This window comes from Cervus canadensis, chromosome X (genome assembly GCF_019320065.1).
Source record: "Cervus canadensis isolate Bull #8, Minnesota chromosome X, ASM1932006v1, whole genome shotgun sequence".
Taxonomy (NCBI): domain Eukaryota; kingdom Metazoa; phylum Chordata; class Mammalia; order Artiodactyla; family Cervidae; genus Cervus; species Cervus canadensis.
Genome location: NC_057419.1, coordinates 112897641 through 112923088, shown reverse-complemented (window position 1 = coordinate 112923088; position 25448 = coordinate 112897641). Strand labels below are relative to the sequence as shown.

Genomic DNA, 25448 nt, shown 5'->3' with positions numbered 1-25448 from the left:
GACTACGAAATAGAGAATAATAATTTTAGAGCATCACCTACCATGAGAGTTTTGAATGCTATGATTGCTTTCAGAATATCCTGGTGATCTGGATGCGTATCCTATCAAAAGAATACATTTTAAAACAGTATTAAAGGAGAACAAATCAGTGGTTGCCAGAGGGTGGGGTGGGAGGAAGGTGTGGCTGCAAAGAGATCAAAAGACGACATTTTGAGGGATGATGGAACTGTTGTGTATTGCATCAGTGATGGTGGTAACTCAAATCTATACATGGGGTAAAAGTCATAGAACTGTACCTCAAAGAAAAAAATCAGTTTTGCTATATGCTAATTTCAACATTACAAAATAAGACAGCACTTGAGCCTTTGGAATCTCAGCACCTCTAATGATTAGGTGATAAAGAAATTAGGACCGTTCGGAATACATTATATATTTGGTAACATATATTTGGTTATTGAGGCAAGAGTTTCCATTTCCCCTTTTGCTACTATACTGTGGATAATAAATAATAATTATTTGGGGTCATCATTAGGTCGTGTTGTTAGTAAATGATAAGAGGTAGGGAACTGCGGAAACTGAGTGATGCTCAGAGAAAAATCAATCCAATCTCATCTGCTAAACCCCCTCCATTTTCTTTCAGCAGACTAAACCTGGCGGACAGGAAAAAATTCCATTTCATACCATGTGCTCCTTCTTCAGCAAGCTTATTTGATCTGCAGTTTCACAGGACTTACAATCCCCAAAAGTGAACAGGTTCAAAAATGGTTCTGAGGGGCTTCCCTGGCAGTCCAGTGGTTAAGACTCTGTGCTTCCAAGGCAGGCAGCAACAGTTCAATCCCTGGTTGGGGAACTAAGATCCCACAAGCTGGGCAGTACAGTCAAAAAACAAATTAGCTTCAGAACGAATAAACAGCCATTTTTAAAAAAAAGGTTTTGAGGAGTCCACACCTGCATAACTCTTGATGAAAGGAAAGTGGAACTCCTTGGGGAGAGATCCAGCTAAGCTTTGAATTTCAGCAGGAGTAATGGGAAGATATCTGCTGTGCAACCAGCCTCCGGTGATAAAATACAGAGCTGAGTAGACTAAGAGTCTAACCCAAGCCAAAAACAGCACTGCTTATGAAAAGAAAGGTTGTATTCCTTTATAAACTCATCCTTCCCCAAATCAGCTGACCACTGCGAAGTTCAAATGTTACTCTATCATGAGCCGGCAGCCATGCTCAGTGATCAGAAAGCTGGATAAAGTGTCTTACCAGATGGTGAATTCATACTTGGGGTATGTATAATCTCATAGTGGGAAATGAAAGGCAGCCAAAGGCAGGTGACCACCAGCACATGGAGAAGGAGTGGAAACAGGCTCCAAAACAGAGGATCCAGGCAGGAGGAGCACCTGGGATTTTATCTCCTCCAGTGAAGTGTGTATTAATATTTGCACTTCAGCACTGAGCAGTTACGGAACCTGAGGCCGCTCATTTCTGAATTTTTGTGAGAAACAAGGAGGGGCCAACCTCAAACAATTCAGAAAATTAGTTTAGCTTTTGGAAAGCCATCCAGGGCTCAACACCTTGCCGGGCTCTAACTGAAATTTCATTCTGGCTGGCATTACTCACTGGCTCCCCACTGCCTGCAGATTTCTGGCAGGTCAAAGAACCTGAGAATGTGGTTTCGCTCAGAGTACACACTTTCAATCCTTACAAATGCTGACATGACTGGCAGCATGCAACCTTTTTCTTTAAAGATATTCAAACCCTTTCAAACCTCAAAACCTTTCCCCAGACACAGGAAGAACAAGTAGGGTAAATGCAGCCTCCAGGCCCCCCTCACCCACCCACAACCCCATCCCCCAGGCTCCAGCACACAAGAACCACTCAAGAAGCTACCCCTGTTGATTGGCTTTTAATAAGAGGATTTGGGCTCTTGAGGCAAAAAATGCAAGGGGACTTTGATGGAGATGTCTGGCTGCATAAAGAAAGAAACTGAGAGTGGACCCATTTATTCTTCTTTCAAGAAATACCAGAATCTTCCACTGTAATCTAGCCTCAGAAAGCTGAATGACCGCAGTGACCTAGGGATAAATGCTCCTGTCTATAATAATAAAAAAAAAGTTCTGTGCATTTTCTGATGCTGATTTGCTTTGTTTATCTCCCACAAGAAAGTTGGTTCATATATCAGAGCAACAGAAGATTTCTTGGTAAAAGATCTCTCTGTAGGACCACCATCTGAGTCAACCAGTGAGCAAGACCGAGGCTGGGAGAAGGGAGGGGAGGGAGAATGACCATGAATATTTAATAATAAAGAGGGAGTATCTTTCAGTTATTAGATGAGTAAATCTGGGGGATCTAATGTACAGCATGGTGACTATAGTTAATAACACTGAATTGTATACTTGAAAGTTGCTAAAAAAAAAAAGGCATTAAAAGTTCTCACACAAAAAAAGTGGTGGATGTGCTAATTAACTTGATTGTATGATCATTATTTCACAAAGTACGTGTATAATAAATAATCACATTATATACCTTTTAAAAGTCACGTTATACAATCTAAATGTATACAGTTTTTATTGGTCAGTCATACCTCAAAAATAAAGTTAGAAAAAAATTGATAAAAATAAGTCCAAAAATTTAAAAATCTTCAGAGGGAAAAAAAAAGTCCCCTTTTTATCTTGTTGCATAAAGAGGAAAACTAAAAGCCCGGGAAGAGGGAACACTGGATCAAGTAATTTTGAAACCAAGATTTTTCCTGAACTCCTCACCAAGGCTAGTTTGGAGGCAGACTGGCTGCTGCCTCCATAGCAGAGGTCCATACTTTGTATGTGAGCTTAAAACAGTTCACCTTCCCTTACCTCCATATGCCGTTCCAACTCTTGCAAGAGTGTAACATACTTTTCCAGTCGCATGAAAGGTTTGCTGAGGCTTGTTGTTAAAATGAGGATACCTGGACTGGACGCACCTTGATTTTCCATAAATCGTTCCAGATCATCACTGGCAAAAGGACGAATATAGTTTTGTTATTGCTTAATATTCCATGTAAAGAGCTATCGGCTGAACATGATTGTCCTGTATTTCACAGCATATAAAACCAAATAAATTTTGTGTCACCAGCCCAAATGCTGTCCAACGCATTTCAACTCAACTCTATTAGCATGGCACGCAACACGGTACAGTGGTGAGCCAGGCACTCATGACCCCTGGCTTCGTTTCCTCATCCAACAATTATTTATTGAGCATCTACTAAGTGACAGGTTCTGTTCTCTGTTGGGAATACAGCTGTGAAGAAAACAAAAATCTCTGCCCTTAAGGAAGCCTATACCCAGAGTCATGGGGTGTACAATCTATCAGATGATCTTAATGTCAGGTTCGGAAAGTCTTTTCTGAGTCCCTGCAAACATTTAGTTACTGGCTGGTGAGATGCCAAAGAGAATAACTCACCAAGTGCTCTCTATCACCAGAACATCACTTGCAATGTTCCAGAATCAAGTCCTAAATTCAGACAGCAGCATGTCTCTATGACTAATCACAAAGTCACTTAGCCTAGGATCTGAAAACATGCAGCAGGTTACCCAAATAACTCGGCCAAAAATAAAAAAAGGACTGTAGGGAATTCCGTGGCAGTCCAGTGGTTAAGACTCCGAGCTTCCCTGGCAGGGGGTATAGGTTCCATCCATGGTTGGGGAACTAAGATCCCACATGCCAAGTGGTGGTGACAAAAAAAACCTCTTAGGAACCATGTCCTGCCAATGTGTAACCTTGGGTTTTCCCTGCCCTTCAGCACATTCTGGATTTTCTCCTTTCCTCCATCTGGATTCTGAGTCCTAGGGCTGCAAGATCATTATAGTTCACATTTCTGCAAAATAGAATTAAAGAAGGAAATCTGCTTTATCACTTGACCCCTCTCCTTCCTTGCTCACCCATGCATATCCAATCCATCACAAGCCTTCTTGTACCTGTTCATTCCTTTCCATTCCCACTGCCACTGACTTAGTTCAGGCCTTCATCTCATTCAGTCTAGTTCACTTCAATAGTTCAGTGGATCCCCTGGCTTCCAGGCTTTCTGGTTTCTGAAACCCCCTGCAGACCACCACTCCTGTTGCTTTCCTACTTAAAAACCTCCAATTGCCTGAGAGATCAATTCTTAACTTTTTAGACTCCCACTGACCCCACCAATCTTCTCATCACTCTCCAACAGGAACCCTGTACTACCAAATGACCTATTTATTCTCCCTAGAATACATCTTACGCAGCACTTTCTGACTATGGCATGTTGGAATAAGTTGTTTTGTGTTCAAAGAAACTCACTATCAGTGATAACATGCTAGGGAGTTGGGGTGGGGTGGGTTGCAGGTTAATCCTACTATAAACACTCTCCCTCTCCCTGGGCTTTTGTGAGCAGGAGAGAAAAGAATGGAGTTTCAGTTGTTAAACAGAAACCTTGAATCACACAGAATTAAAGGAATGTCAGAGGAAAAAGAATTGGGAATTGCACCTTCACGGCAGCTAGAGCTCATCTGAGTGGTCACACCTAACCATCAGTGCTGCCTGTTTTATCAGTTTCTGCAGTCTTGGTCCAGAAGCAGCCAAGGGGATTGAAGTGCCCTGGACTTGAAATCATAAAACAAATTTGGTGACCCTGGATCAGTTACCAACCTCAGCTGACTCATCTGTAAAACAGAGATAAAACCTACTTCCTACTAAAATCGTGAAGCTTAAATATTGAGGTTTATAAGGCTATTGCTTCATGCTAAGTCTTTGCATGCATTTGTTCTTGTTTAATATTCACTAAAACATTTTCACACAGGTGTTATCTTCATTTTACAGACAAGAAACATAAGACTCAGGAAGGATGAGTGAAAGCAAGTAAATAGCTAAGTTGGGGTTCATACCCAAGTCTGCTGGAAATCAGTACCATCTGATGCTTGATGTGGAACACAGCAATGGCATGGGCCATCTCTGAGGTCTAAATCATGAATAAAAGGAGGGTGGGGGCTGAAATGACTTGAATAACACAGGGAGAACTTCTATAAGAAATAGTCCTTTGGACTTAGAAATTATAATACTAAGTGAAGTAAATCGTATAGACAAATATCATATATCACATATATGTGGAATCTAAAATATGATACAAATGACCTTGTTTACAAAACAAACTCACATAGAAAACAAATAAACTTATGGTTACTAAAGGGGTAACAGGGTGGGGAAAGGATAAATTAGGAGTCTGGATTAGCAGATACAAACTACTATATATGAAGTAGATGAACAACAAGGTCTTACTATACAGCACTATATTCAATATCCTGTGATAAACCTCAATGGGAAAGAATATGAAAAAGAATATGTATCTATACGTATAACTGAATCACTTTGCTATACACTTGAAACTAACACAACATTGTAAATCAACTATATTTCAATAAATTTTTTTTTTAAAATAGTGCTTAATGCAAGTCACTAGGGAAACACCTAAGTTAGCCTGCCTTTGGGTCAGATTGGCTTAAACTTAGAAAAAAATCATCACATATAAAATATAATTAGGAAAATAACTCGAAGTAGGAGAGTGCATTTGAGTAGAAATGTAATTTTAAGAAAATCGCATTCATAATTTCTTTTCAATTTGGTAAACAAGTCTTATTTTTCCTTTCCATGACTAAATAACTACCGCATCCTCAATGTTCTACTCAAATTGATACAAGGGTTACAACAATTAAAAGCAAATGTTAATGTGTATTTTACTACTTTCCATGCAGCATTCTAACTTCTAGGCTTGTCAAATACTACAAAAGAATTTCTTTAATTTTCCCAATATAACATGAGATCACTGTGTCAGAATAAAACACTGGTTATTGGGGAAAAAATAACATTTGACTATTGCAACAAAAGAACAAAATTATCTTAAAGTCACTGCCCATTATGATAAATAGATCCTCAAAGACACATTTTACTTAACCAAATAAATCTAATGCACAAATTAATATCATTATACACAAATATAATATGCAAATATATATCACTATACCAAAACACAATCTGTCTTTCAAATACAGCTTTTAACTTTTATACAGCCTATTTGAAATGTCTTTTGAGTTTAACAAGTTCTGTATGTGTGATGTAATACAAGAGAAGCAGTTTTCAATGTGTGAATGTTGTTTGCAACTCAATATAACCTTATCTCACAGAATGCACACGGTGGATGGGGCTTTGGCACATTCTGGGTTGGGCTGGAAAACTCAAGAAAATTGTACATTATAACGACAGTACAGGGCTCAACTATCTCATCTGACAGTGTTTCTGTAGACTCTCTGCATAGATTTTTACTTCGAGTGATGATAACTCCATCTAAAGCAGCTAGAAAAGGGTCAGGCTTTCCCCCCTTTTTGCCTCACTCTCTCGCACCAGCCTTTCTTGGGAATCGCTGTAGTCGGGAAAGGGGTGGTGAGACATGAGGCGCTGGGAGGCTGGGTCTGGCCAGTGGAAAGTCCCGGGGATACCACTCCCACTGGGTGGGGTGGATCTCACTTAGCCCTGTTTTCACTAATCCAGTCCCAGAATCTAGGCTGCCTGCTGCTTTCCTGTCCCCACCACTTTTTGTTTGTGATTAGTCTCACTTGCTCCCTTCCCTGGTTCCTCAAAGACAGAACAGAATCTGGTCTCAGAATTTTCCCTATGTTTTACGTCCCGGAAGCAAGTACACAGCTCTGGGTTTTTCTCAAAGTCTTCACTGCTGACAACAATGGTAAACAAGAGAGTGAATAAAACTAACAAGAGGAAAAGGACACGTGGTGTTTGTGGTAGTTGCCACAGTAGAGCCGGAAGTGAGGTCCAGATCTGCCTCCATGCTCTCTCTTCCTCTCTCTACTCTGTCAGTTCACACCGGGTCTCTCTCCCTCGTGAAAAAGAATGGATGCCACACTGAAGCACGGGAGAGAAGTGGGTATTTTTGTAAGGGTGAAGTTACTCCCAGAAAGAAACAAGAGCTACAATAGCAAGCCAGAAGGGGAGAGAGAGGGGAAATCCCAAAAGACCTCACCCAGGGCAGAGCAAAAGACCGGGCCAGTCATTCAAATATATGTAAATATGGGGAACATATCAAGGTTGGGGTCCGCTTTATATCTCGAAATCCAGAAAATGGCTTACTGCACTTTTCACAAGGTACCAACACACGATCATAGCATTTTAAGGCTCTGTGTGTGGGCTCAGTGCCGATCGTCATAAACATTTCTAATATGCTACTGCCACCTGCTGGCAGAAAGCAAGATGTTCACCTGACTGGCTTGCTCTGACTCGGTGATTAGTGAGTGAAAGTGAAAGTCGCTCAGTTGTGTCCAACTCTTTGCGGCCCCATGGACTACACAGTCCATGGAATTTTCCAGGCCAGAATACTGGAGTGGGTAGCCTTTTCCTTCTCCAGGGGATCTTCCCAATCCAGGGATCGAACTCAGGCCTCCGCAGATTCTTTACCATCTGAGCCACAAGGGAAGCCCTTGTGATTGTCCAGCTGCTAAATACCGACAGCTTTAGCAGAAATCCAGCAGTGTCCCTATTTCAGCTGAAACCTTCATGTAAAACACGATTTTAATTTGAATTTTCATTCAACTATGCTTTGCCTCTAGTATGTCAGCATAAGTTATCACAGGATGCCTAAAAAAATAGCTGAGATTATACTAGAAACACCATTGAGGATAATCCCAAGTATTTTAATTTTCATTCCTTACATGTAAATAAGTTACTAAGATAAAATTCAGTTCTATGGGACTCCAGTAAGTCTTCCATCAATTCAAGTGATATTATAAAATTCTCAAAAAAATCACTAACCATATGTAAAATAGATAAATAAGGAGCTATGATATAGCACAGGGAGCTATATTCGGTATTTTGTAATAACCTATAATGAAAAAGAATCAAAAACTTGGGGCTTCCCACGTGCCCCGAGTGGTAAAAAACCTGCCTCCCAATGCAGGAGACATAAGAGACTGCAGGTTCGATCACTTGGTCAGGAAGATCCCCTGGAGGAGGGCATGGCAACCCACTTCAGTATTGTTGCGTGGAGAATCCCATGGACAGAAGAGCCTGGCGGGCTACAGTCCATAGGGTTGCACAGAGTTGGACACGACTGAGGCGATTTAGCACACATGCACACACACACACACACATATACGCTGAATCACTTTGCTGTAAACATGGAATATTGTAAATAACTATACTTCAATGAAAAAAATCATTAACCAAAATCAAGCCAATAGGATACAGTAATTTTCCCCCGAAAGTTGAGAATCTTTATATTAATTGTGGAACAAATTTTTAATCATAATGTTTGAAGGAATCTCTACTGTTATTTATATTTTAAATTCCTAACATGGATAAATACAAACTCAGTACCATTTCAGCACACAGAATTACAAGAGAAAATTCTTCAGTTGCGAACTTTCAAAGATGTGAACGTGGCGGTTGCTAATGAAGACCTGTTGGAAATGGGGGCCCAGAGAAAGGATGAAGGGAGACAAGAGGAAGAAGAAGTAACTGCGGAACTGAATAACTTCACGACGCAGGAAAAGGCAAGGGGATTTTCTTTATTTGAGGAGGCTCTGTTAGTCACAGGACCCAAACGTAGAACAGTACACAAAGGTTGCAGCAGCCATTCAGACTGCAATCCAGAGCTACCGTGGCATCTCTGACAAGAAAGAAAAAAAAAGAGCTGCTACCCAGACATCACTGGATTGGTTTTTCAAGAGGGTGAATAGAATTGAATCCAGCAAGGAACCAGAACCTGTGCCATCAACATCAGGCATGAGTGAAATTGCACCTTACCCTCCATCTCCTATTGCTCTACCATCTCCCACCTCCTCTTTGTCCTCCGGTCAGTAACTCATCTTGCCTGTCCGCTCGATGCCAGCTCCTGTATGCCAGCTGTCGTACTGTACTACTGTGCTTTTCAGGGTACTGTACTGTAAGATTTAAAATGTTTTTATCTTTTGTGTTTGTATTTTATGTATTATTTGTGTGAAATGTATTATAAACCTACTACAGTACAGTACTATATAGCTGATTGTGTTAGTTGGGTACCTAGGCTAACTTTGTTGGATTTATGAACAAATTGGACTTACAAATGTATTCTCAGAATGGAACTTGTTTGTATGGAGGGGACTTACGGTATCAAATAATATTGCTTATATGTGGAATCTAGAAAAATGATACAGATGAACTTATTTGTAAAGCAGAAATAGAGACAGATAAAGAGAACAAACGAATGGACATCAACAGGGGAGGGATGGGTGGGATGAACTGGAAGGTTGGCATTGACATGTATACACTACTGATACCATGGATAAAACAGATAACTAATGAGAACCTATTGTATAGCACAGGGACCTCTATTCAATACTCTGTATGGCCTCCATGGGAAGGAAATCCAAAGAATAGGGGATATATATTTACATGCACTTGATTCACTTTGTTGTATAGCCGCAACTAACACAACAGTGTAAAGCAACTATACTCCAATAAAAACAAAAATAAATAAATATAAATAATTTTTTAAGACAAAATTCTCTAAACACTACAAAAATCTGCCATCTGAGGTACACCATTTCTTTCTGGTATTTATTCAGAATTGCTATTCTTGGATCAGAAAAAAGAGAATATGTACTCCTATAAATGGCAAGCTAACATGATGGGGATATCTTTTTATAGGTATTAAGAAATGTACCCTTATCCACACAGGATGTTTAAGTATCCATCACAGGAAAAATGCCTCTGAACCATTTTGTCTTTAATGAAGATAAGTAGTAAAGTATGAAGACATTCCTGGAAATAATCAAAACAAATTCAAGACTGGCGTTCCCTTGGGGGAGGGAGCAAAGGAGGAGCAGGAAATATTGGAAAGTATGCACAGGGCTCCAATTGCTGCTATAATTTGCTTCTTAAGCTGAATGGTGGGAATGTGGGTGTACTTTATTTTCTCTCTGCTCTTTGTGTGCTTGAAATAGTGCATGATTTTTTTCTAAAAAAACAACAAGTAGCTGGTAGAAGATGAATAAAGTACAAATGAGGAGTGACAGCAACTACCTTGCCGGGTACCTTGTGCACACTGTTTCCTTGACTTCTCACACCAACCTGGAAAGCTAGGTGGTTTTATTTTCATTTTACAAGTGAGAAAACTAACGTTTAAAAGTGAAGTGAATCCTGTTTACAATAGCTAGAAAATGGAAGCAACCTAGATGTCCATCGGCAGACAAATGGATAAGAAAGTTGTGGTACATATACCTAATGGAATATTACTCAGCTATTAAAAAGAATGCATTTGAGTCAGTTCTAAAGAGGTGGATGAAACTGGAGCCTATTATACAGAGTGAAGTAAGTCAGAAAGAAAAATACCAATACAGTATATTAACGCATATATGGAATTTAGAAAGATGGTAATGACGACCCTATATATGAGACAGCAAAAGAGACACAGATATAAAGAAAAGACTTTTGGACTCTGTGGGAGAAGGTGAGGGTGAGATGATTTGAGAGAATAGCATTGAAACATGTATGTGAAACATATGTGAAATAGATGACCAGTCCAAGTTCAATGCATGAAACAGGGCACTCAAAGCCGGTGCACTGTGACAACCCTGAGGGATGGGATGTGGAGGGAGGTGGGAGGGGGGTTCAGGTCGGGGGATCACATGTACACCCATGGCTGATTCATGTCAATGTATAGCAAAAATCACCACAATATTGTAAAGCAATTAGCCTCCAATTAAAATAAATAATGTTTTAAAAAGTGAAGTGAATAACCCTGGATAACACAGCTTCTAAGTGGAAGAATTGTAAACTGAGACAATATAAAAGTGGTAAAAAGTTTAGGATCTAAAAGCAAGGACCTAACAGAAGCATAAGAGAATAAGAAGAGGTAGCAGGAATATACAGAAGAACTATACAAAAGAAGATCTTAATGACCCAGATAACCACGATGGTGTGGTCACTCACCTAGAGCCAGACATCCTGGAATGTGAAGTCTAGTGGGCCTTAGGAAGCATCACTACAAACAAAGCTACTGGAGGTGATGGGATTCCAGTTGAGCTATTTCAAATCCTACAAGATGATGCTGTGAAAGTGCTGCACTCAATATGTCGGCAAATTTGGAAAACTGAGTGGTGGTTACAGGACTGGAAAAGGTCAGTTTTCATTCCAATCCCAAAGAAAGACAATGCCAGAGAATGTTCAAACTACCATACAGTTGAGTTCATTTCACATGCTAGCAAGGTTATGCTCAAAATCCTTCAAGCTGGGCTTCAGGAGCATATGAACCAAGAACTTCCAGATGTACAAGCTGGGTTTTGAAGAGGCAGAGGAACCAGAGAACAAATTGCCAACATTCGTTGGAACATGGAGAAAGCAAGGAAATTCCAGAGAAACATCTACTTTTGCTTCATTGACTATGCTAAAGCCTTTGACTCTGTGGATCACAACAAACTGTGCAAAATTCTTAAAGAGATGGGAGTACTGGAACACCTTACCTGTCTCCTCAGAAGCCTGTAGGCAGTATGAGAAGCAACAGTTAGAAATGGACATGGAACAACTGACTGGTTCAAAACTGCAAAAGGAGTACAACAAAGCTGTATATTGTCATCCAGCTTATTTAACTTACATGCAGAATACATCATGTGAAATGCTGGGCTGAATGAATCACAAGCTGGAATCAAGATTGCTGGGAGAAATATCAGCAACCTCAGATATGCAGATGATAACACTCTAATGGCAGAAAGTGAAGAGGAACTAAAGAACCTCTTGATGATGGTGAAAGAAGAGAGTGAAAAAGTTGGCTTGAAACTCAACATTAAAAAAAACTAAGATCATGGCATCCAGTCCCATAACCTCATGGCAAATAAATGGGGAAAAAATGGAAACTGGCAGATTTTATTTTCTTGGGCTCCAAAATCACTGTGGACAGTAACTGCAATCATGAAATTAAGACACTTGTTCCTTGGAAGAAAAGCTATGACAAACCTAGACAGTATATTAAAAAGCAGAGATATCACTTTGCCTACAAAGATATATATATATATATAGTCAAAGCTATAGTGTTTCCAGTAGTCATGTATGGATGTGAGAGTTGGACCATAAAGAAAGCTGAGCGCTGAATAATAGATACTTTTGAACTGTGGTGTTGGAGAAGACTTGAGAGTCCCTTGGACTTCAAGGAGATCCAACCAGTCAATTCTAAAGGAAATCAATTCTGAATATTCATTGGAAGGACTGATGCTGAAGCTGAAGCTCCATTACTTTGGCCACCTGCTGAACTGACTCATTGGAAAAGACCCGGATGCTGGGAAAGATTGAAGGCAGGAGGAGAAGGGGGCGAGAGAGGATGAGATGCTTAGGTAGCATCACCAACTCAATGGACATGAATTTGAGCAAACTCTGACAGACAGTGGAGGACAAAGGAGCCTGGAGTGCTGCAGTCCATGGGGTCACAAAGAGTTGGACATGACTCAGTGAATGAACGACAACAACAAAAACTGAGAGGAGGCTGGTCCTCTTAATTAAGAGCAACAAGCTATACAAGAGGCCAGCTAGAACCAGGGAAAGAGACAACTAAGGAGGGCCAGAAGAAACTTCAAACATTGGTCTCAAAAAACTATCCCTAGAATGAGATCCCAGAAATAAATCCAGATACCTGTGGTCAATTAATCTTCTATAAAGGAGGCAAGAATATAAAATGGAGAAAAGACAGTCTCTTCAGCAAATGGTGTGGGAAAGCTGGACAGCCACATGGAAACCAATGAAGTTAGAACACTCCCTTACACTACACACAAAAATAAGTCAATATGGCTTAAAGACTTAAATATAATACAGGACACCATAAAACTCCTAGAAGAGAACATAGGCAAAACATTCTCTGACATAAATTGTACCAATGTTTTCTTAGGTCAATCACCCAAGGCAATAGAAATAAAAGCAAAAATAAACAAATGGGACCTAACCAAACTTTTAAGTTTTTGAACTGCAGTGGAAACCATTAACAAAAAGAAAAGACAACCCACAGAATGGGAGAAAATGTTTGTAAACCATGTGACTGACAAGGGCTTAATTTCCAAAATATACAAACAGCTCATACAACTCTATATCAAAAAAACTATCCAGTCCAAAAACAGATTTGACATTTCTGTCAAATAAGCAGACATTTCTAAGTAGACATTTCTCTGAAAAAGACATACAGATGGCCAATAAGCACATGAAAAGATGCTCAACATCACTAATTATTAGAGGAATGCAAAATAGAACTAAAATGAGGTATCACCTCACACAAATGGAAAATAACAAATACTATACATATATCCTCACTCCTCTTTCTTCTCTCAGCTTCATTAATAGATAGAAAATTATTATACTACTAATAATTATGGGAATGTATTATTGGGTTTATAACATATAGTCATGATATGTATAACAAAAGTAGCACAAAAAGGGAAGTAGAGAAAAAGAAAGGGAAGTAGAAATAGAGCTACACTAGGAGCAACGTTTTTATATCTCCCCAGAATTAAGTTACTGGTAACATGAAGCAGATTCAGGCAAGATGTATATGGAAAACCTCAAAGCAAACAGTAAAAAAATAATTTATGGGGTGGAAGAAGAGATTGACTCTGGTGGGCATGAGGGATCTGCTGTGACAGATATGATTTTGAATTGTGGTGATGGTTATAAAACTCTATACATTTACTAAATATAAGTTAAGCAAACTGGTTAGAAAACAAAATAATTCAAAAAATCATTAAAGGAAATTGGGTTTCAGCTCTGACATCCAAAGAGCTTAGAAGTTATCATTATGATTCTCACAACAAGAAAAACACTGAACAAACTGAAAATCAATTACTTTTCTTAGATCCACTGAGAATTGAGATCACAGCCCATCAGCCCAAAATCTAGAAAGCCAGTCAAACACAAAGAATTAAAACCAAGATCAACTTCCCTGAGGAGAAGCCACTGGAGCCAGTAACTGGTAGAACCACTCAAATGGTACTTTTGATACATTGCAAGAGTCTGAGCATGGACTAGCTTGACAATTAAAAATTTCCAAGGATCCAGTCTTGGGAAGCCCAAAACTTTTGTGTGTTTTGTATCCATTAACCCAAGCAGGCTCTCCTAGAGAAAATCAGAGAAAAATCCCTTTGTGTTTCAGAAAAGGGGAGAGAAAACTGACCATACTGAAATGCTCCCAGAACATTCTCTGTAACAAAGGCTTGCTCTCCAAAGGAAACTATGTTGTCAGAGACTTATCTGACCTTCTCTCATCTTCCTCTCATAAGTAAGAGGAGGAAAAAATTCTAAGAAACATTTCTACAGATCAGAGGTCAAGGACACTGGTCCATTCAGTTCAGTCGCTCAGTCGTGTCCGACTCTTTGCGACCCATGAGTTGCAGCACACCCGCCTCCCTGTCCATCACCAACTCCCGGAGTTTACCCAAACTCATGTCCATTGAGTTGGTGATGCCATCCAGCCATCTCATCCTCTGTCGTCCCCTTCTCCTCCTGCCCTCAATCCCTCCCAGCATCAGGGTCTTTTCCAATGAGTCAACTCTTTGCATGAAGTGGCCAAAGTATTGGAGTTTCAGCTTCAGCATCAGTCCTTCCAATGAATACCCAGGACTGATCTCCTTTACGATGGACTGGTTGGATCCCCTTTCAGTCCAAGGGACTCTCAAGAGTCTTCTCCAGCACCACAGTTCAAAAGCATCAATTCTTCGGTGCTCAGCTTTCTTCACAGTCCAACTCTCACATCCATACATGACCACTGGAAAAATCTAGCCTTGACTAGACAGACCTTTGTTGGCAAAGTAATGTCTCTGCTTTTTAATATGCTATCTAGGTTGGTCATGCTATCTAGGTTCCTTCCAAGGAGTAAGTCTTCTAATTTCATGGCTGCAATCACCATCTGCAGTGAGTTTGGAGCCCAAAAAAATAAAGTCTGACACTGTTTCCCCATCTATTTCCCATGAAGTGATGGGGCTAGATGCCATGATCTTAGATTTCTGAATGTTGAGCTTTAAGCCAACTTTTTCACTCTCCTCTTTCCCTTTCATCAAGAGGCTTTTTAGTTCCTCTTCACTTTCTGCTATAAGGGTGGTGTCATCTGCATATCTGAGGTTATTGATATTTCTCCTGGCAATCTTGATTCCAGCTTGTGCTTCTTCCATTAAATAAGTGAAATTTATCCATAATATTATAGAATGCATCCCCTCCATTACACCTTATACCACATCAACATGGCTCCAATATAACAACGGTGGATTACAGCTGAGAGAGCTGCAAGATGTAGACTCTATGAAGAAATTCTTAAGAAACACAAAGATACAGAGGGAGGGGAAAAAACAAAGAAGCTAGAAAAAAACTAAAGCCTCTAGTACTCACAGAAGGCATAAGCAAAAGAAGAAAAAATAAATAAGTGGGACTATATCAAACTCAAAAACTTCTGCACAAGTAAAGGAAACTATCAGTAAAAAGAAAGGCAACCTACGGAATAGGAGAAAATATTTGCAAGTCATAATCCTATAAGGGGCAATATTCATGATATATAAAGAATTAAACTCAAAAGCAAAAAAAAAAAAAAATAAAGAGCCAAACAATCTGATTTAAAAAATGGGTTGAAGAACTGAAAAGACATTTTTCCAAAGAAAACATACAAATGACCAACAGGTACATAAAAAGGTGCTCAGTATCACAAATCATCAGGGAAATACAAATCAAAACCACAATAAAATACTACTCATGCTTGCTAGGATGGCTATTATCAAAAAGACAAGAGATGACAAGTGTTGGAAAGGATATGGAAGAAAGGGAACCCTTGTTCACTATTGGTGGGAATGTAAATTGGTGCAGCTACTATGTAAAACAGTATAGGGGTTCCTCAAAAAATTAAAAATATATCTACCATATGACCCAGCGATTTCACTCCTGGGTATATATCCAAAAACAAAACAAAAAAAAAAAGAAACTCAATTTAGAAAAAATACATTCACCCCAGTATAGCAGCACTATTTACAATGGCCAAAATATGAAAACAACCTAAGTTTTCATGGGTAGATGAATGGATAGAAAGAAGTTGTTATATATATATATAACATTTCAGCCCATTTTTAAATCAGATTGTTTGGCTCTTTTTTTGCTATTTTGTTATATATATTTATGTATATATATACACACACACTAAGCAGCCATAAGAAAAAGAAATTCTGCCATATGCAACAGCGTGGATGGACATTAGGGCATAATGCTAAAGTGAAATAAACCAGACAGAGGAAAATATTGTATGGTATCACTTACATGTGGAATTTAAATAAAAAGTCAAGCTCAAAAAGAGAGAGACAGAGAGAGAGAGAGAAACTTGTCATATATAATAGAATTCCCATAAGGCTATTAGCAGGTCTCTCAGTAGAATCTTTGCAGGTCAGAAGGGAGAGGGATGATATATCCAAAGTTGTTTTTTTTAATTAATTTATTTTTTAACTGAAGGATAATTGCTTTATGTAATTTAGTCACTAAGTTATGTCTGACTCTTGTGACCCCATGCACTGTAGCTTGCCAGGCTCCTCTGTCCATGAGATTTCCCAGGCAAGAGTACTAGAGTGGGTTGCCATTTCCTTTTTCAGGGGATCTTTCCGACCCACGGACTGAACCTGCACCTCCTGCATTGCAGGTCGATTTTTCACTGCTGAGCCACCAGTGAATCCCTATATTGAAAGTACTGAAAGAAAAATACTGCCAACAATAATATAATATTTGGCATTATTATCCTTCATAAACAAAGGAGAAATAAAGACTTTCCCACACAAACAAAAGCTGGAGACTGTATCACCATTAGATCTGCCTTTACAAGAAATTCTCAAGAGAGTCCTTTAAGTTGAAATTAAAAGACACTAAACAGCAACACAATAGCGTTCTTATTTATAAAGTCACTGGTTAGTTAAATATATAAACAAATACAGAATACTATAATACTGTTAGCTATAGTACATAACTTGCTTTAATTCTGGCATAGAAATTAAGAGACGAAAGTATAAAAATAACTATAAAAAGATGCTAATGGATATACAATGTAAAAAGATGTATCTTGTGACATCAATAACATAAAGTGGAAGGGAAGTTGTGTGGAAGTGGAAGTGTCGAGTTGTGTGTGTAACTGAAGTCAAATTTTTATCAACTTAAAAGAGATTGTTACATTTTATGTAAGCCCTATAGTGATCATAAAGAAAATGCCTATAGATGATACACAAATGAAAATGAGAAAGGAATCAAAACGTCACTACACAAAATCAATAAAATATGAAGGAAGACAGCAAGAGACAAAAAAAGCTGCAAGATAAACAGAAAACAATGAACAGAATGGCAATAGTAAGTCCTTCCTTTTCAATAATTACTTTAAATTTAAAGTAATTTTAAAGTAATTGAGGATTAAAGTCCTCAATTAAAAGATATAGAATGGCTGAATGGATTTTTTTTAAAGACCCAAATATATGCTGTCTAAAAAAACTCACTTTATTTTTAAAGACAAGCTCAGGCTGAAAGTGAAGAGATGGGAAAAGACATTTTATGCAAATAGAAACCAAAAGAGCACAAGGGTGGCCATATTTATATCAGACAAAACAGAACACTGTCAAAAAAGACAAAGAAGGGAAAAAAGCATCACAGTAAAACGATTAACTTACCAAGAAGATATAACAATTAAAATATGTTTATATACAAACATCAGAGCACACAAATATATAAAGCAAATATGAACAGACTAAAAGGAGATACAGGCAGCAACACAATAATACCAGTGAAATTTAATATTGCACTATCAATAATGGATATAACATCCAGATAAAAAATGACTTGAAAAATGTTTATAGATCATATAGACCTAGCAAACATATACATATCAATCTGCCCAACAGAGCAGCATATGCATTCTTTTAGTGCACAGAGACCATTTTCCAGGTTAGGTTATATATTATGTTACAAAACAAAACTTAACTTTAAAAATACTGAAATCATACCAAATATCCTTTCTGATTCCAACAGAATGAAACTAGAAACTAATAGAAAACTGGAAAATCCCCAAATATCTGGATATTAAACAACACACTCTTGAACAACCAAGGGCCAAAGAAGAAATCAAAAGGGAAATTAGAAAATATCTTGACAAATTATAATAAAAATACAACATAGCAAAACTTACAGAATGCAACAAAACAATTCTAAAAAGGAAGTTTATAGTGATAAATGCCCATATTAAATAGAAAAGGGAGGGGCGGGGAGGAGGGAAAAATAAATAAATAAATAAATAGAAGAAAGAGCTCAAACAATCTGACTTTACACCTTAAGGAACTAGAAAAAAGAACAAAAAACTAGGTCCAAAGTTAGCAGAAGGAAAGAAATAATAAAAAGTAGAGCTGAAAAAATAAACAAAATTGACCTTTAGTAGACTAAGGAAAAAGACTCAAATAAATAAAAACAGAAATTAAATAAGAGACATTACAACTGATGCCATGAAAATAAAAAGGATCATAAGAGACTACAGGCATACCTCTTTTTATTGCACTTCACTTTATTGTGCTTCACATATATCGTATTTTTTACAAATTGAAAGTTTGTGGCAACCCTGTGTCCAGTAAATCTATCAGCACCATTTTTCCAACAGGATTATTTTTAAATTAAGATATACACATTTTTAAACATGTTGATGCATGCTTAATAGCCTATAGTATAGTGTAAACATAACTTTTATATGCATTAGGAAACAAAAAAAAATTCAGGTGAGTTGCTTTATTGCAGTGGCCTGGACCAAACCTGCAATATCTCCAAGGTATGTCTATTCTATGAACAATTATAAGCTAACATACTAAATAACATAGAAAAAATAGACAAATTCCTGGAAACATACAACCTACCAAGACTGAATCATGAAAAATAAAAAAAATTTAACACACCAATGATGAGCAAGAAGATTGAATTTGTAATCAAAAACCTCCCAACGAAGGAAAGCCCTGAACCCAATGGCTACACTGCTGAATTCTATCACACATTTGAAAAATTCGTTAATTCGTAACACTAATTCTCCTCAAACTTTTTCAAAAAATTAAAGAGACAGGAACACTTTCAAACTAATTTTATGAGACCAGCATTACCCTGATACCAGAGCCAGAGAAAAATACCACAAGAAAAGAAAACTACAGACCAATATATCCTGATGAATATAGATACAAAAATCCTCAACAAAATATGAGCAAACCAAATCTAATAGCACTTTTTAAAAGCATCATACACCATGACCAAGTGGGAAATATCCCTAGGACACAAGGATGATTTGACATACAAAAATCAATCAGTGTGATACATCACACTCAAAGGACAAAAGATAAAAATCACATGATAATCTCAAGAGATGTGGAAAAAGCATTGACAAAAATCCAGCATCCTTTCATGATTTAAAAAAAAAACACTCCACTAATCATGAATAGAAGGAAATTGCCTCAACATAAGAAGGCAATAGATGAAAAGCACACAGCTAACATACTCAATGGTGAAAAACAGAGCTTTTTCTCTAAGATCAGGAACAAGATGCCTACTTTGGTTACTTCTATTCACATAGTACTGGCTGTCCTAGCCGGACAGGCAAGAAAGAATAACAGAAGGTATCCGAATGGGAAAGGAAGAAGTAAAATGATTTCTGTTCACAGATGACATGATTTTATACGTAAAAAACCCTAAAGATGCCACAAAAAAACTGGTAAAATTGATAAATGAATTCAGTAAAGTTGCAGTATTCAAAATTACATAAATCAGTTTCATTTCTATATTTTAACAATGAATTATCGCAAAAAAAAGAAACAGAGAAAGAAGGAAGGAAAAAAGAAAATAAATAAGTCTTATTCACAATAGCATCAAAAGAATACAATACTTAGGACTAAACATAACCAAAGAGACCAAAGATTTGTACACTGAAAATTACAAAACATTGATGAAAATATTAAAGAAGGAACAAACAAATGTAAAGACATCCCATGTTCACAGATCAGAAGAAATCATTTGTTAAAATGTCTAGACATCTAAAGTGATCTACTGATTCAATGTTATCCCTATAAATTCTTAATGGCATTTTTTAGAGAAAAAGAAAAAAAAATCTCCAAATTCATATGGAACCAAAATGGACCCCAAATAACCAAAAGGATCTTGAGAAAGAACAAAGCTGGAGGCTTCACACTTCCTTGTTCCAAAACATATTACAAATCTACAGTATTTAAAACAGTATGGTATTTTGGCACAAAAACAGACAATAGATCAATGGAACAAATAAGAAAGCCCACAAATAAATCTATGCATATATATTTAATTGATCTTTGTCCAGGATGCCAAGAATATATAATAAGAAAAAACTGTTTTAAACAAATGGTACTAGGAAAACTGAACATGCACATGCAAAAAAAGAAAGAAACTGGACCCTTACCTCACACCACACACAAAAATCAACTCAAAGGGGATTCAAGACTTAAACCTAAAACCTGAAACTGTAAAATTCCTAGAAGAAAACAGGAGAAATGCTTTACAACATTGGTCTTAGCAATGATTTCCAAGAGCACAGTTAACAAAAGGAAAAATAGGCAAGTGGAACTACATCAAACTAAAAGCCTTCTTCACAGCAAAGGAAACAATCAAGAAAATGAGAAGGCAATCTATAGAATAGGAAAAAAATATTTGTAATTCATATATTTGATAAAGGGCTAACCTCCAAAACAAATAAGGAACTCCTACCACTCAACAGTAAAAATACTAATAACCCAATTTAGAAGTGGGCAAAGGACTTGAATAGACATTTTTCCTAAGAAGACATACAAATGGTACATGAAAAGATGTTCAATATCACTAATCCTTAGGGAAGTGCAAATCAGAACTATGATGATATTTTATAATAACTATAAATGGAGTATAACCTTTAAAAATTTTGAATCACTATATTGTACACCTGCAACTTATATTAACATTGTACAATTATACTTTAATTAAAATATTACATGAGTATTTATTTGAGGAAAAGAGATACATGACCCTTACTACATAAGATTGTATACATTTAGGTAAAGAACTGGAGAAGGAAATGGCAACCCACTCCAGTATCCTTGCCTAGAGAATCCTGTGGACAGAGGAACCTGGTGGGCTGCCGTCTATGGGGTCGCACAGAGTGAGACACGACTGAAGTGACTTAGCATGCATGCATGCACTGGAGAAGGAAATGGCAACCCACTCCAGTGTTCTTGCCTGGAGAATCCCAGGGACAGAGGAGCCTGGTGGGCTGCCGTCTATGGGGTCGCACAGTCGGACATGACTGAAGCGACTTAGCAGCAGCAGCAGCAGCAGGTAAAGAACTGTAGAAACACACACAGAGATACACACACAATGAGACATTCCCTCACATCTGATTAGGATGGTCATTATCAAATAAGAAAGAGAACTTCTCTGGTGGTGCAGTGGATGGGAGTTCACCTGCCAGTGTGGGGGACACGGGTTTGATCCCTGGTCCAGGAGGATTCCACATGCCGCAAAGCAACTGGGCACCAAAAGCACCACAACTGCTGAGTTCATGCTCCAGAGCCAGCACCGCAACTACTGAAGCCCATGTGCCGAGAGCCTGTGCTCCACAACAAGAGAAGCCACCCCTATGAGAACCCTGTGCACCACAACTAGAGAGTAGCCCCTGCTCGCCGCAACTAGAGAAGGCCCACGCAAAGCAATGAAGACCCAGTGCAGCCAAAAATAAATAAATAATTAAAATTAAGAAAGAAAGAAAGACAAATAAGACACTGGAATCTTTGTGCACTATTGGTGGGAATATAAATTGGTGCAGCCACAGTGGGAAACAGTATGGAAATTCCTCAAAACACTGAAAATAGAACTACTATTTAATCCAGCAATCCAACTTCTGGAGATTTATCCAAATAAACTGAAATAAGAATCTCAAAGAGACATTTGCATTCCCATGTTTGCTGAGGCATTATTTACAACAGCCAGCCAAGTTGTGAAAACAACCTAAATGTCCATTGATGATGAATGGATAAAGAAATGTAGTATGTACATGCCTATCTCTTAAAACAGAAGGAAATACTGTCATATGTGAAAATATAAATGAACTTTGAGGACATTACGCTAAGTGAAATAAGTCAGTGACAGAAACACATTACATGATTCCATGTATATAAGGTATCTACATTAATCAAACTCATAGAAGCAGGAAGTAAAATGGTGATTTCCAGGAGCTGAGGTGAGGGGAAAATGGGGAGTTACTCTTCCATGGATATAAAGTTTCAGTTACAAAAGATGAAAAAGTTCTAGAGATCTGCTGTACAAAATTGTGCTAATAATTAAAATGCTGATCTGTACACTTAATAATTTGTTAGGAGGACAGATCTCATGTTGTACATTTGTTTGTTTTACACAATAAAAATAGAAGGAAAAAAAGTGGAAGCAAAATTAAAACTCTCAGGCAAACAAAAACTGAGGGAAATTGTCACCAGTAGATTTGCTATCAAATATTTTTAAGAGAAGTATTTCAGAGAGAAGGAAACTTGGATCTACATAAAAAAGGAAGAGTGTCAGAGAATAAATGCAGGTAAAATAAAATCTTTTTTTCTTATTTTTAATAGAACTGTTCAAAGTAATATTAGCAACAATATATTGAGTGATTTTACATTATGAATAAATGAAATGAATGGGAATAATAAGAGATGAGGGGGAAGAACTGATAATGCTCTAAGTTACTACTTGTGAAATGGTAAGTGTTATGTGAAAGTGCTGTTAGAGTAGTTGTAAATGGATATTTCAAGCTCTAGGGAAATCACTAAAATTCTTCCTAAAAGAGAAGAGAAAATGAAATCATACAAAATGTTTAACTAAAACTAGAGAAGGTAGTACAAGGGGGATAGCAAAGAAAGAACAAGTGCAATGAATAGAAAACAGAACATTTTAAATATTAATCCAACTATAATAATAATCACTTTAAATATGAATGGTCTAAATATGCCAGTTAAAAGATACAGACTCTCAAAGTGGATTAAAAAACAAGACTCAATTATATATTGCCTACAAGACACAGACTACAAGCAAAGGAATGGAAAAAGACATATTAAGAGTAATCAAAAGATAGCTGGACTAGCTATGTTATTTTCAGAAAAAGCTGATTATCAGAACATGGAAAATTATCAGGGATAAAGAGAGAGAATTACATGAAGATAAAAAGGCCATCTCTCCAACAAGATAAAGCAATCCTTAACACAAATGCATCTAACAAAAGGACATCAAAACACTTGAGGGAAAAGAAAGTGATAGAACTGGAAGGAGAAATAGATGGCTCTGCTATTGTAATCCATCCCTCTATCAGTATCAGTAAATTCAGCAGGTCAAAAATTGATAAGGATGTAACTGAAAAGAATAGTATCATTCATCTAGCTGATCTAATCAACATTTATTGAAAAATTGATTCAACAACAGCAAATACAAATTCTTAAGTTCACATGAACATTCACAAAGAAAGATCCAATTCTGGGGCATAAAATACAATGCAACAGATTTATAAGAATAGAAATCAACAAATGGTGCTGGGACAATTGGGTCAGTTCAGTTCAGTTGCTCAGTCATGTCCGACTCTTTGCAACCCCACAGACTGCAGCACACCAGGCTTCCCTGTCCAACACCAACTCCCAGAGTTTACTCAAACTCATATCCATTGAGTCGGTGATGCCATCCAACCATCTCATCCTCTGTTGTCCCCTTCTCCTCCCACCTTCAATCTTTCCCAGCATCAGGGTCTTTTCCAATGAATATTCAGGACTGATTTCCTTTAGGATGGACTGGTTGGATCTCCTTGCAGTCCAAGGGACTCTCAAGATTCCTCTCCAACACCACAGTTCAAAAGCATCAATTCTTCAGAGCTCAGCTTTCTTTATAGTCCAACTCTCATATCCATACATGACTATTGGAAAAACCATAGCTTTGACTAGATGGACCTTTGTTGGCAAAGTAATATCTCTGCTTTTTAATATGCTATCTAGGCTGGTCATAACTTTTCTTCCAAGGAGCAAGTGTCTTTTAATTTCATGGCTGCAATCACCATCTGCAGTGATTTTGGAGCCCCCCAAAATAAAGTTGGTCACTGTTTCCACTGTTTCCCCATCAATTTGCCATGAAGTGATGGGACTGGATGCCATGATCTTCATTTTCTGAATACTGAGTTTTAAGCCAACTTTTTCACTCTCCTCTTTCACTTTCATCAAGAGGCTCTTTAGTTCTTTGCTTTCTGCCATAAGGGTGGTGTCATCTGCATATCTGAGGTTACTGATATTTCTCCCAGCAATCTTCATTCCAACTGTGCTTCATCCAGTCCAGCATTTCTCCTGATGCACTCTGAGAAACCCTAACCCCTAGGGTTAGGGTTAAATAAGCAGGGTGACAATATACAGCCTCGACATACTCGCTCCTGATTTGGAACCAGTCTGTTGTTCCATGTCCAGTTCTAACTGTTGCTTCTTGATCTGCATACAGATTTCTTAGGAGGCAGGTCAGTTGGTCTGGTTTTTCTATCTCTTTAAGAATTTTCCACAGTTTGTTGTAATCCACACAGTCAAAGGCTTTGGCATAGTCAATAAAGCAGAAGTAGATGTTTTTCTGGAATTCTCTTGCTTTTTTGATGATCCAACGGATGTTGGCAATTTGATCTCTGGTTCCTCTGCCTTTCCTAAATCCAGCTTGAACATCTGGAAGTTCACAGTTCATGTACTGTTGAAGTCTGGCTTGGAGAATTTTGAGCATTACTTTGCTAGCACGTGAAATGAGTGCAATTGTGCAGTAGTTTGAGCATTCTTTGGCATTGCCTTTCTTTGGGATTGGAATGAAAACTGACCTTTTCCAGTCCTGTGGTCACTGCTGAGTTTTCCAAATTTGCTGGCATATTGAGTGCAGCACTTTCACAGCATCATCTTTTAGGATTTGAAATAGGTCAACTGGAATTTCATCACCTCCACTAGCTATGTTCATAGTGATGCTTCCTAGGCCCACTTGACTTTGCATTCCAGGATGTCTGGCTCTAGGTGAGTGATCACATCATCATGATTATCTGGGTCATGAAGACCTTTTTTGTATAGTTCTTCTGTGTATTCTTGCCAACCTCTTCTTAACATCTTCTGCTTCTGTTAGGTCCGTACCATTTCTGTCCTTTATTGAGCCCATCTTTGCATGAAATGTTCCCTTGGTATCTCTAATTTTCTTGAAGTGATCTCTATTCTTTCCCATTCTATTGTTTTCCTCTATTTCTTTGCATTGATCACTGAGGAAGGTTTTCTTGTATCTCCTTGCTATTCTTTGGAACTCTGCATTCAAATGGGTATATCTTTCCTTTTCTCCTGTGCCTTTAGCTTCTCTTCTTTTCAGAGCTATTTGTAA

The 25448-nt window shown here is 37.9% G+C and overlaps 1 protein-coding gene across 7 annotated transcripts in view; it reads right to left on the bottom strand.

Moving 5' to 3' along the window:
- ARHGEF6 (Rac/Cdc42 guanine nucleotide exchange factor 6) overlaps window positions 1–25448 on the bottom strand; it is a 115547-nt gene that overhangs the window by 20829 nt on the left and 69270 nt on the right. For all 7 annotated transcript variants that reach the window (XM_043460155.1, XM_043460156.1, XM_043460154.1 and 4 more), the window contains 2 exons: window positions 2843–2981; window positions 42–101 (listed from right to left, as the gene is read on the bottom strand). In XM_043460155.1, coding sequence (XP_043316090.1) covers window positions 42–101; window positions 2843–2981 — 199 coding nt within the window. The remainder of the gene's footprint in view (window positions 1–41; window positions 102–2842; window positions 2982–25448) is intronic.